Here is a 13,217-nt window from a genome sequence, read left to right as displayed (position 1 = left end):
TATCTGGTAATATCCTTGTGTAGAGAAAGACCTAGTTACAGTTTTTGGTCGCAAGTTGCTGCACCTAGGTGGGTGTGTTGCTCCAACAAACACAGACCATCATAACAGAGTGAGGGAGGGAGAAAGAGAGAGAAGGAGGTAGAAGAAAAACAGCGAGAAGTGCAGAGTCTGAATGAAACAGCCACCCCTCAGGCAATGACGGAGCCTCTAGCTAAACCACAAACACAAGCCCTCCTCTTGTCCCAAAACAAAAGCCCCACATGCAAACAACAGGAAAAGAAGAACCAAGAATGGCAAAATAAACAAATCAAGCTGCACACACAGCACTTACACACTCCCAGGCAAACACGCAGGCAGCAAAGACAGAAACATACCAGATGGAACTCAGTCAGCACTAAAACCAGACAGGCATGCAACAGAAACCAGACTAATTCAAATGATTTCCCAGCTCTGTTGCCATATAAGGGAATAGGAACACCCTCCAAAAGTTCAGCTGATCACTGCAGTTGCCTTTCCTTCTTCCAAGCTCAGGTTCCATTTGGAGTTTGTTTGGTTGGATGTAGGCTACTCTGGGAAATTTACTTTCATGCTGGAAGAGTGTGCTGCTGTGTGTGTCTCGTCAGAAAGGTTCCGTCTGCTCTGGCGTGGTCTCCAGCGGTTCTTCAGAGTGCTGTCAGAGCAGAGGGAGGGAGCACAGAGGCAGAGGACAACCCCATAAGAGCACAGGGCAGACAGAGGAAGTGACTCGACATTCCAGATGGCGGACATAGCCAGGAGAATTCTTGTGAGGCCCTCAGCTTCACCACCGGAGTGTGAAACAGAATGCTGCTTCCTTTTTGTTATTTCCTCCCCATTTATTTTCTTCTTCTTCTTCTTTCCCCTGCCTTTTGTCTTCCCTCAAATTCTAAACAGAAAGCACAGCTCTCCCCTCATCGGTGAGCTCTTTGGCTTAACTTCAATTTCTTCCTCATTTGCCAGCATCCTTATCCTCAGACATTTCAGATTCTGGCCAGCATTTCACCCCTTCTTTCTGTCAGCCAACCCGCTTTCTTGTTCTAACCCTCCCTTCACTTCCCTTCCTCTATTGCTCACTCGTTCACTCCCAGCTAAACGCTGTGTCCATATGGTTATGATCATCCCTAACATTCTTATTTTTGCCCTTCTAAAGCATCACTCATTATTCAGCCCTCCTACGTTCCTCCCACTACATTAGCTGGAGCGAATAACTCTGTGGGAAGCTGTTACTGTTCTGCCTCTTGCTACTCAGCAGAAATGTGCTGACCACCAACCACAGAGCCCATAAAACAAATAGACACAAGTACATCCCAATCTGATGATGCATCTACCTAACTCTCAATCTGTGATCAGTTCTTTTTAGAATAACCATGTGCTTTACACAGCATATTACTGGACCATAAAAGCCAAGCTGAAGCACTATATGCTAACTAGCACACCCAAGGTGACAAGGAAACAATTAATTCACCCGCTAATGTTTACCAGGGATTCATTTGTGATTATCTTAGTTTTGGTAATTATGATTGACAATTACATAACTGTGCCTGAAATGTCATTGCTGGTTTGGCTGGTATTTTAAAAATATGATCTGATGGTTCATCTGATGATGAAAATCCAAAGTGATTACAAATCATACATATGGTAAAATAAATAAATAAATAAAAATAAGGGTAATTTATCAAATACTGTTAAAACACTTCGAACCTTAATAATAATAATAATATCCATCCATCCATTTGCTTCCGCTTATCCTTTCAGGGTCGCGGGGGGCGCTGGAGCCTATCCCAGCTGTCATAGGGCAAGAGCAGCAGCAGAGCAGCTAAAAGCTCTGCTTCCTGTGGTGGGTTGTGCTACAAGAAAAGCCAGACTGGGTGAGTAGAAATCATTCACCCTGATGCAATCTGTTCATTATTTTATGCCAGGCCAACAGATATTAAGATAAACTGACTGGTACTTACATAGCACTTTTCTAATAACAATAAGATGACAATAAGATGAAATAAGATGAAATGTTTAATTCTTGAAACATAATGACTATATATTATATTTCAACAACATTTCAGTTGTTGTTCAGATGTTGTCAATCAAAAACCACTCAAGAGACAGTATCCACCCCAGAGTCAGATCACTAGGTAGGAATCACTACATGATTCTTGGATGTCAGTCAGGATAGCAGATTGTTATTCTTATATTCATGAATTTAAGGATGTCACACCTTGTGGCCTTTACATATGGCTAGAAGAAAGAGTACGTGTGTCATATATGCGGTTTTCCAGTTGAAGGTTAGAGCGGTGTATCGGCTAAGCCATCAGCTGGTGTGGGCTAGCAGTGAGCTGCCAGACTGAGCGCAGACTGAGCGCAGCAACTTAAACAAATGCCATGCTCAATTTCTCAAGTTTTAGTTTAAGTTTTTCAAAGAGAGAGAGAGTAGGTGGATTCACTGGAAGTTAGTGACCAGAAGAGCTCTTCACCAGAATCAAAGTTATGATAAACACTGACAAGTTCAATATTATTCCTGCTAAAATCTCTTTGTTTAGTCATAGATTTTTGTATATAACATTCTAACAAACCACAATTGTTGTGCAATGGTAATTGGTTTCTGTCACATCTGTTACTCTATCCAGTTCTTTCAAATGTTGTGCTTATGTAAGGCAAGGACTGGGCAGGATACTGAAACAGACAGAGACGGGCAAATGTACTCCAAGAGTCATCTGCTCGCTCTCATTTGCCAATGCTGGCAGTCAAATCAGCTTTTGAAACTGACTTTTATCCTTCTCTTTACCTTGAATCAGAAACCCTGTCTGTCTGTATGGTAAAGATGCTTGATGAGCTTTAGAGTTGCATGGATCAATAATATAACAGTCAAAATACAAAATATTTTGTAAAATAATACGACAAGTAATGGCAAGAGTTGAGCTTGATAAAAAACATACTCAGTATTCCTAAATCATCTCCACTATAGGATGAATTAAACTGCCCTTACAAAAATGTAAACTGCTACCAGTGTAAAGTATAGCTGTTAGACTGATTGACTTTAAGAATAAACACAATCCCCAATAAGGCACATTATAAATCACAAATCGTTGACAAATAATTGCTCTCCTTTTGGATGATTAGGCATCTTAGCAGCGATCTTTCTAACTGATGCCACAACCACTTCAAGTTGCAGCATCTTTTCAGTTAAGTTAATGAGCAGCAGCTGCTAAAAATACCATGGTTAAAGGTCACACAGGAGGCACGGAGTACAAGTGGCATAAGGCCAACAGGTCAGCCTACCTGACATGACGAGTTCACAGTATGTGTAAATAATTAAAATTGGTGATGTTAATTGTAATGATGTGCACCAATAAATTTTTGCTCAAGGTTACACCGACAGCATCTCACACTGTTGGAAATTGATGTAATTGGCTCAGCATCTGAACTAATGGAGTTACTGTTAGCAACAAACACTGCAAGTCTGTCTAAATTTAGCACCATGATGAAGACTGTGTTGCTAAGAGGTAGTTAATACCATGGTGCTGTAATACAATGGGACAAGTCAGCAATCCCTTTGAGAGACAATACTGACTGTCTATATAAAGTGCTTGCCTAAATTGTCACCAGATTAGCTATAAGGGGCTTATGTGGACGTATGTGACATCACACAACCAAAGGTTTAAAAAAATAAAATAAAATAAACAAACCGAGAGAGACTTAAAATGGTGTATGAACATAAACTATTATAAAGCTAGTCACTGTGGTGCCTTTAGAAACACAAGCCCTAAAGAAAAAACTTCTTCCCTCTCAATAAACATGAAGCAGTAATTTTGAGTGAAATGTAATTGAAATATATTATATCAAAGTTTTTTTTTATTTGAAATATTAATCATTAAGGAAATGTACTTGCTATAAACTGAAAGTATAGCAATCAAGTAAAGTTCAAATCAACAGATTTCATTACATTTAACACTTAAAATTAGACTTATAATTTAGATGTAGTTAAATTTGTTAAAGTTAGCATTTAGGGTATTTTGGAGAGTGTGTTTGTACCACTTTTGTGTCCATGTTTTCCATCTTTTAAAAAAAAAAAAAATTTGTCTCATGTTTTAAGTTTTAACTTTCTATTCCACTTTTAATTTTGTCATGAAGGCTCTCAATGATATCAAGGGTCACAATCTAGATTTCTGCTGGACCCCAGAGTATGTTAGGCCCAAGCCAATAGCTACCCAGACTAGAGGCCAGCCAGTCGACTTTTAGCTTGCTTGCTCAGCCTAGACTGCTGTTTGCTAGCCAGTAAAAATGTCAACTTTCACACAGTTAGCTAATTGCCTAACTGATTTCACCTTTTTTGGGAAGGGGACATGCTGGTGTTCTTCACGTATGCCCAGCAGCCTTGGTGATATCTCTTAGCCTCCTGGGTCACTTAAAACCAATTTAGCTCTTGAGTCATCTGGCACCCTTCTTCTTTTCTGAGTGTGCAAGACCTGTCAACACCTCTCCTGCTCTTCTTCTGCTCTTGGGTCGACATTTGATCTATTCATGCCTCAGCTGAAACATCACCTGTTCCTTGGCCGACTACTGTTATTTTTCTGGGTCGACTAACACCTCATCTGTTTCGAAAAGATGGATGATGCCCAAACCTAGGTCCCATCCTCAGACAGCTACATCCCTACATCTCTTTGCCTCATTTTCAATTGACACAAGAACAGTTTCTGAACCCAAGTCCACTCACAATTTACCGATTTCTGAGACAGTTCTTAGTTAGCATAGTATTCCCTTCTTCCTGAGTCAAAGTTTACTGACATCCCCGTATTACTAAGAGTCCTGAGACTTTGAGTCTGTTGATATTTCTTCTATTTCTAAATTGTTACTGAGTTGACAGCTTAAAGCATTTTGGATCCCTTTCTTAACTGCAGGACATCAAAGGAAACACCTGAGCACTGTCAATTCTAGGGTGTTAAAATCACCAGGTTCCACATAAAGATGCTCCTGTATATCCCCTACCTTCCAAAAGTAATTGTTTACTTTCTCACGATAACTTTTTGTGTATTAGAGCAATTGGAAGCTTGCTTTTCAATCCCTTAAGCTGTGCAAGATCTTACTGCTTTATTAGAATCACAGAAAACATTGAAGTGAAGCTGATTGTTTTCTATACTGCACTATAGTGGAATGATCAGGACAGCTTTAACCTATTAAAGAGATTTAACACCTACCTGGTGATCCGGTGCTGTTTTTCACACCAGTGCTGTCTTGCAAGGACAGCTTTAAAGAGATCTCAAACCTTGTACCTGTATAATAGTTGCAGAGAGGCCAACACACACATACACCAATCTCATTCATTATTCTTGACTGCCAAGGTGTGACAATCCATCCAGCTCGCTTATTTATCAATTAACTACTTCAGGCTAAAGAAAAGATGTTTGATCTGCTAAAGGTCACTGCTAATAAATGCTGGTGCTTTGGCAGACATTAAAGGCGGGTCAAACAAATGCCTACAGTTCAAGTAGACCAGTTTCACAGAGCCCAAACTAACAGATCCTCATTAACTTAAAGCCAAATATTCCAAACCACGGAATCATGGCATAGCCACAAATTCTGCTTCAGTTTTCATACTTCAAATAGGATCCAAAATTGGCATGACATCACAATATACTCGTGCTTATCATTAAGTTGCTCAATCAACCATGCTCATAGCTAAACAGTAGAACTGCCAGGATGATTTTGTAATCAGACTGATGCTAGCTGTAAGGCCGTGTTCCTTGTGCAACATTAAGTCACTTGGATTTATGTAAACCTCCTATGTGCACAGATTGGGCAAGGCTTGGTGGAGGAGCCATCTGTCGACCTGCTACCATAACAACTAAAATCCTACTAATACCACTCTACTCTAGTTTAAGCTATAAGAAAAGGAGTCCTTGAACATTTAGTCCATTCACAAGGCATTCTTTACAGCTTAGCAAGTCTTAATTAGTATTTTAAGACCATCTGAAGCTTGAGAGCAAAGAATTCATGAAAATTTTGTTACTAAACTATATTATTGCACCATACCTGCAAAGTATCAAATTCCCAGTTTTATTCATGCATACATTTACTTCTTAAAAAAGCTCAAATCAATACATAAAATGAAAAGTTTTTCTGCATTACATGCTGTACTAATGCCAAGGCTCCTATCGTTATCTTTTATGTTGAAATTACGTGCACAGTATTATTTTTAAACATGCTGTAGGTTAAAACAGTAGTGTTATAATGAAATAATCAGATTTTCTCCAAAACAGCCTTCTTCAGGACAGTAAGCTTAAGAGGAGAGTTTCAAGGTTGGGAGGTCATAGTATAAAAGCAATAGGGAGTCCGTGATTGGCAGGCACTTACACTATCAACAGTGAAGGATTAGAGAGCACAGCAGAGACGACTCACTGTCAGAACCGAGGGCACGGTAAGTTAGCGTTTTTCTTGCTGACCTGCAGCATAATAGAATCAGATGAAGAAGGTATATGAAGAAGGTATTGGATCACTGTAACTGCACAGAACAGAGTCAGCATTTGTTGGAAATTTATCACGGTATTATTACATGGAAATATGTAGTTTTTATCAATATTTATATATCCGTTAACAAGGAGCGCATGGTCTGTGTCACGCTAGGTATTAGGAATGTTGTTTATTATGATTATGATCTTAAACTAACCATAAAATCAGAAAGATCCTTTCCTATTAGAAGTTATAGGGAACAACATGACTGTCGTTTGCCATAGTGTCATCAATGAGGAGCTTTCTAGCGTGTACTGTACCGGCATAATAAACTAAAATTGACACAGATAACCAAAGCACCTAATAGTTATAGCTTTTGTTACTATCTCGTGTTTTGAGCTATTTATGACTTTATTGTGTTTTGGGGTTTTTTGCAGAGTGGACCTAAAATTTTGCCATCGACATGTCCAAGTGAGTGTGAAAGGTTTAAGGCTTATTCATCAACAATGTTAATATTGTGACAGTTTTAGAAAGGTTAAAAATCAACCATCAAACTTTCAATATAAAATCCAAAAAGAACTTTAGGCAACCTGTTTAATGCAGTTAAATATGAATGATTTCTAAATAATTAATTAATTTTGATTATTTATTTTATAATCACGAAAAGTTTTTCATGAGGGATGAAAGCGATAATTAATTTAGAAGAAACAAGGATAGTAGATTGGATGTAACATCGTGACAGAAGTAGCTTCTGCAACAACCTTAAAACTTCTTAATTGCCCCTTGGGGATAAATTAAGTCTTTCTGATTCTGATTCTGATTTATTTTATACTTTTTAGACACTTAAGAAAAAATCCTTATTAAGATGGATTTTGTGGATTGGAAAAGCATTAAAAGGATTATGTGGCATTTGAAAGCGACAAACACCACCAAGGATTACCTGTTTGTTTACTACATCCGCCCAGAACAAAAGGATTGCACTCTTGCACTCTCCATATCTTGGGATAAATCTGGGTGTTAAATTTGCCAATTCTGCCACTACTTTTTGTTTTGTAGCATAAACAGCTATTTCATAAAATAGCCTGCCTAACCCAGTATTGATCCAACTATGTCATTTTCATATTTTATATGATGTTTAACTTTGTTTACTCAGCTTACCCAATCACACGTCTTACGTTCAGATTAGACATTTGTAGCAGCAGGTTCAATTCGACTTTAAGCACTAATCCATCCTCACAGGAGAGGAGCAAGGGAGTTGATGGCAAGTGGGAGGTTATCCAGGACAAAAACTAGAAAAGTTGTAAGCGCACAAATATGTTATAGAAGACAACTTAGAAAATAGGGGGAAAGAGCTCATTATTTATAATCAAGCAAAAATAATGAAATTATGGGTCACTGCTCATTTAGACTTAACATCTTGTGTTTTTGTCTGCATGTGTTTTAGGGCCTTTTTTTTAGGACTTTCAGGTCCAAATACTCTTCAGATTCTGATTCTTTTCTTTTTTTTTCATTTCCAGAGTATTTAAGAAGACCAGTGGGAATGGAACTGTAAGTGGCTTCTACAATATAATCATTACAGGGCACCCCTTGAGCACAGGGAGGAGTGCAATTTGTATGTTGCTATTCCAACTTCCCGAAATAGCGTCCACATTTTTTTTAATCTTGTGGAGGAGTAACCGTTTTCCTTTTTCTTCATTTCATATAGATTGCCTTGTACTTGGGGAAAAGGGACTTTGTGGACAATGTGGATTCAGTAGAAATAGTTGGTGCGTGGCAAAACTGCATCCTGATATATGTGAATATATGAACTTATAAGAATCTCTGTGAAAGATCTAAGGCTGTGGATTGACTCTTCTCATATTTGCAGAAGGGGTAGTTAAAGTGGATCCTTCTGGTCTTAACAACAGAAAAGGTATTTTACTTTATAGTCTGCAAATCATAAAAGTTATAAGCGATGATTTACTGACACAGACTGAAACAACACATTTTTCCACTGCAGTGTATGTCTATCTTGCTTGTGCCTTCCGCTATGGAAGTGATGACTTGGATGTCATCGGACTGACCTTCAGAAGGGACATCTGGCTACATCGCATTCAGGTGTATCCACCTACGGGTGGCAGCGAAGCTAAATCCCCAATGATGGAATCCCTCTTGAAAAAAGTTGGAGAGCAGGGGCACGCCTTTTCCTTCCAGGTCCAAACCCTTAATCTTTCTCTTTGCGTAACAACAAATAAATTATTTTCAATGCAAGGTATTTTGATTAACCTTAGATCATATCCCCGCTTTTATTTTAAAATCATTTTAAAGTGTAACGTTCATGTATGTGACTCATTTCTTCTTTTTCCAGATGCCACCAAATCTTCCATGCTCAGTTTCCTTACAGCCTGGGCTAAATGATTCCGGCAAGGTACAGTTACCATCCAGTGTTATTGTTTGCTTTCTTTAAGTCTTACACATTGTGTTAAATGTTTGGAAAAATTAATTTATCTGGATTTCGCCTTGTTGTAGGCTTGCGGTGTGGACTTTGAGATTAAAGCATACATTGCCAACGCACCTGACAATCCAGATGAAGTCATTCAAAAAAAGTATGTTTGTGCAGCGTCATTTTAAACCTTTCAGTCTTTGAGCTGTGTATGAAGGCCATGCATGGGTTATTCTCTTCCCTTTTATTTCCTTCTAGGGATACTTGTCGTCTGATGATTCGTAAAATACAGTTCGCCCCAGCTAACAACAAGGCCGGAGCCAAGGCTGATCTATCCAAGCAGTTTATGATGAGTGACAAACCAGTGCACTTGGAGGCTTCCCTTGAAAAAGAGGTACTTGAAAATATACCAAATGCATTTTTACCATTATAAATATTACATAATAATTGCTAAACTGTGTTTTAAAATCACTCTTTTCCAGGTTTATTACCATGGAGATCCAATAACCGTTAAAGTGCAAATCAACAATGAAACCAACAAGACTGTGAAGAAAATCAAAATCTCAGGTAAGGACCCAAATATGTCTGATCAGAATCATTTTTGTTTGTATAGTTTGAAGAGATGGGGGAAATATTTTCAAGGCATATAGTTTAATTCAAACTTCTAACATGAACTATTTTTGTGTTAAGTTAACCAGCTCACAAGTGTGGTCCTCTACTCATCTGACACTTACGTCAAGGAAGTCTGTGCTCAAGAGTTTGGGTAAGGCGAATAATAACCGGACTCGAGTCATTTCTGGTTCAAATTAATGTATCTAAAAAGTACATTATGTGCTGTAACTATCAGTGAATCTGAGGCTATAAACGACCCCCCCCCCCCACACACACACACACACACACACACACACCAATATTCCAATATGTCTGTATTTTATTGCTACTTAAAATGAAAAAGGCCCTAAGTAGATTAACTGAAAATAATGAATACTAACCTAGTGTGAGTTCTTTTTCCCTCTATTTCACCTCTAAACACAGAGAGACCGTAAATGCCATCTCTACATTTGAGAAGTCCTTCCAAGTAACCCCCCTGCTTGCCAACAACAAAGAAAAGCGAGGTCTTGCAGTCGATGGACGTCTAAAAGATCAGGACACCAACTTAGCATCCACAACGCTGTAAGACTTTTAGGTCTCTTTTAGGTGAAACTAGGATGGGCCTTCATCCTCTTTTTGAGCAGCAATGTTGTCACTATATATTCTGCCGTCCACTTATAGCACCCTAAACCAAATCCCCAAGGTTTAAATCGTAAACTATTCCCATCTCCTTGCAGGAGTCAAGGAGAGAAGGAGATGCAGGGAATTATTATCTCCTACAAAGTCAAGGTCACTCTTACAGTTTCGAGTGGAGGGTAAGGCTTAATAGAAAACACTAACCCATAACGCTTTCCTGTTTTTGTGCCAAACTGTGCAGACTAAGGGATTCTTTTATCATTTCTCTCTGACCATAGCTTGCTGGGTGGTTTGACAGGACGGTAAATATCAGTTCTCCTTCATTTATTGCCAGTTGTGTAAATGAATGCAAATTATTCACGAGTATATGTTAATCTGTAAAATGTTTAGTGATGTTGTCGTGGAACTTCCTGTGACACTGATGTCCCCAAAGCCTGCAGGTGAGTTCTGTATTTTGTAAACTGCTAGTGCCAGCTAAATTACCATTAAAATACTTCCTGAAATATCACTAAAAGTAGACAGTGGCTTTCTGTAACTGATCTTACTGTCATCTATATGCCATGCTCTCCCCTTTACTGCGTGCCATTACTGTGTACTGAGCAGAAGTGTAAGTATAAAGTATAAAATAGTCTCTATAAAAAGACGTGTATTCGCCTGTGGCAGTGATAATTGTATATGATGTTCATGTTTGTTTCTCATGAACAATTATGTGTTTTATGAACCACAGCAAATTGGATTAAATGCCTCTTTAGTTCAGGTGAGGTCAACTCAGATACAGTGAGTTGTGCAGTGTTGACTTCTTCAAGGGTTACTGCCCCTCCTATAACATCCCTACACACTAAAATATTAGATGATGACATAAAACACATGTTAAAGAACTACCGTATTTGGATAGAAAATTGCATGAATTGCAAAAGCGCAGAAGTGATGGCCCTTGAACGAGTGTCCTGTTTTACCCTTCAATCCTGTGTGAAAAATGAAATTTGAATCCTCTTGCTCCACCCCCAAGATCAATAATTAAAAGATCTCCAGTAGACATTAATAGCAGCATGTATGCAGATATTTGAAAGTTGGGCAATAGCTGAAAGTGTATGAGTCTGAAAAATTGCAGATGTTATAAATAGAAAAGAAGGGGTGGCCTGCAATACTGTATAAAAATTCACAAATCAAAGTAATCCATTACCCAATTTTCAAACCAGACAAACAAACAAACAAAAAAACCCAAGGGACACTACAAAATGTATGTATTGAAAAATGTAACCCTTCTACAAAGACAACTTATCAAATGTTGAAACTCAAAATGTTTTAAGTTAAATGAGATAACTGAGTGGTTGTAGAATGAGTACCCCGTCTGAGGCTGGCACTTTCAGCAAAGCAAAGATGAGCGAGAGGGTTTACAATTCTGTAAAAGACTGTGTGAAGAAAGAGTTCAACAATTAAAGAATAAATTTTTGTTTAACAGAACTACATAATGTTATTGAATGATTTAAAAGCCCAGAAAAATTTCTGTATACAAGAGACGAGGTCAAAAAGCATAATCTGGGCTTAGAAAAGGGACCAACCGGCTTGTTATTAGCACAGAGAAGAAGGGAGGGGTGCATGTATCATGTGTAATTTGCACATCTGTGATGGCATCACTAATGCTGAAATGTATATGTAGGTTTCATAGCAACATATCCATGGCTTCTAGTTCACATAAGGTCTTGCTTATTTCCTAAAACAATACTAAAAATTAAGCACATACTCCAGGTGCTTAACTAGCTCGCAGTCTCGTTCTGTCACCAAATGAAAATATTTGGTGTGTTATGAAATGAAAAAGACCCCAGACTGCAAAGAAGCTGAAGTCCTACATCAAACAAGAACTGGGAAACACTGTGCTCTCAAATTACACCAACTGTTCCCATCAGGCCTCCCAAATATTAACAGTGTCCCTAAACAAAAAAAGATGTGATCTAAAATAATGATGAAAATGCCCCTGCCACTCTCTCTCTACAAACACAAAACGTATCTAATTTTCAACATTTGATATGCTGTTTTTTTTTTAAATACAGTATTTAAATAACTTCCAAATCATTGCATTCATGTTGCAGCTTTTTTGGAAACTGGATTGTACAAAATTAGATGAGATATATTCCATAAGTTACCTTGAATAATGTTAGAGTCACAGTCCATTGTCTGTCCATTTTATCCACAGGTCAGATATCACAGTTAACACCACGGATGGTTGAAGCAGCCAGTCAAGGAAAATCATCTCTCATGCAGAGAACACAGAACACAAAGGAACTCATTATCAGCAAAGAAGAGCACAAATGCTCAAATTTCCCCTGTATATATTCAATTCTATTATAAATAACTATGAGAACTCAATTACTGAGGGTCAGAAGTCTGTGTGAAATTTCCGTGCGTGACATCATAGCACTAGAATCCAACAGATGTGTCCCACAATAGAGTAGACCTTTCAATATGTGTCATTGGTAATGAGGATGCAGAGCTTGATTTAACGTAATCTTTATTTTTATGTCATTAGAAATTACATGTTGAAAAATGGTGAATGGATGAAATGAGTGGCTATTTTAAAAACACAAATGTGACACTCTGTTAAGACAATTAAGAGAACTCAATAAATCCATTTTTCTCAAGTACAAACTTCTCTTTGTTCATATTTATGATCTGTTTTGGTGTTGGAAGGGGGTTTTTTTCCCCACACTAACCAAACTGATACATTTTTATGTTTATGTTAGCTATCATTTTTTGCTAGATTAAGTCACAGTTAAAGTTTTTCTGGGTGTAACCAGTTATTATACCACTGCTCCGAAAAGTTGCAGCAAGCCAGCTTTCGGTAACATTTCACATGGCCTACTTGTCTGTAAATAGTGACCCAAAAATATATAACTGTTTCTCTGCTTCTTGTGGTTCTTTCTCCCAATAATAGTGCAGCGGGTTACAGAAACAATCTTTCAAAAAACAATACAATTTTACATTTTTTGTTTTCATCTGGTGCCATGCCATTTATTCCCATGCATTTCAATGAATTAGATGTATCTGATGCATGAAGACTCCTTTGCCTATGGCTCAGCTCTATCATGCTCACACATCCTGTCATAAAGGA

General features: G+C 38.1%; 1 protein-coding gene across 4 annotated transcripts; it reads left to right on the top strand.

Moving 5' to 3' along the window:
• The first annotated feature begins 642 nt into the window (after positions 1-642).
• arr3b (arrestin 3b, retinal (X-arrestin)) lies at positions 643-12,754 on the top strand. Of its 4 annotated transcripts, none has more exons than XM_080308066.1 (17): positions 643-784; positions 1,774-1,886; positions 6,897-6,930; positions 7,977-8,007; positions 8,165-8,225; positions 8,327-8,371; positions 8,459-8,652; positions 8,807-8,866; positions 8,968-9,044; positions 9,140-9,275; positions 9,364-9,448; positions 9,572-9,644; positions 9,917-10,054; positions 10,210-10,287; positions 10,387-10,410; positions 10,499-10,548; positions 12,303-12,754. In XM_080308066.1, the coding sequence occupies exons 3-17, from the start codon at positions 6,923-6,925 to the stop codon at positions 12,455-12,457; spliced, it is 1,215 nt and encodes a 404-aa protein (XP_080164192.1). In that variant the 5' UTR covers positions 643-784; positions 1,774-1,886; positions 6,897-6,922; the 3' UTR covers positions 12,458-12,754. The 4 variants fall into 4 exon arrangements, with proteins under 4 accessions (XP_080164192.1, XP_080164197.1, XP_026000571.1 ...); XM_080308071.1 differs by lacking the exons at positions 643-784; positions 1,774-1,886 and adding exons at positions 6,341-6,427; positions 10,712-10,865 and having other exon boundaries at positions 12,303-12,440; XM_026144786.2 differs by lacking the exons at positions 643-784; positions 1,774-1,886 and adding an exon at positions 6,341-6,427.
• Positions 12,755-13,217: the final 463 nt, after the last annotated feature.

The sequence above is a fragment of the Astatotilapia calliptera genome, chromosome 2 (assembly GCF_964374335.1).
Source record: "Astatotilapia calliptera chromosome 2, fAstCal68.1, whole genome shotgun sequence".
NCBI classification, from domain to species: Eukaryota; Metazoa; Chordata; class Actinopteri; order Cichliformes; family Cichlidae; genus Astatotilapia; species Astatotilapia calliptera.
This window is presented reverse-complemented; position numbering and strand designations above follow the sequence as displayed.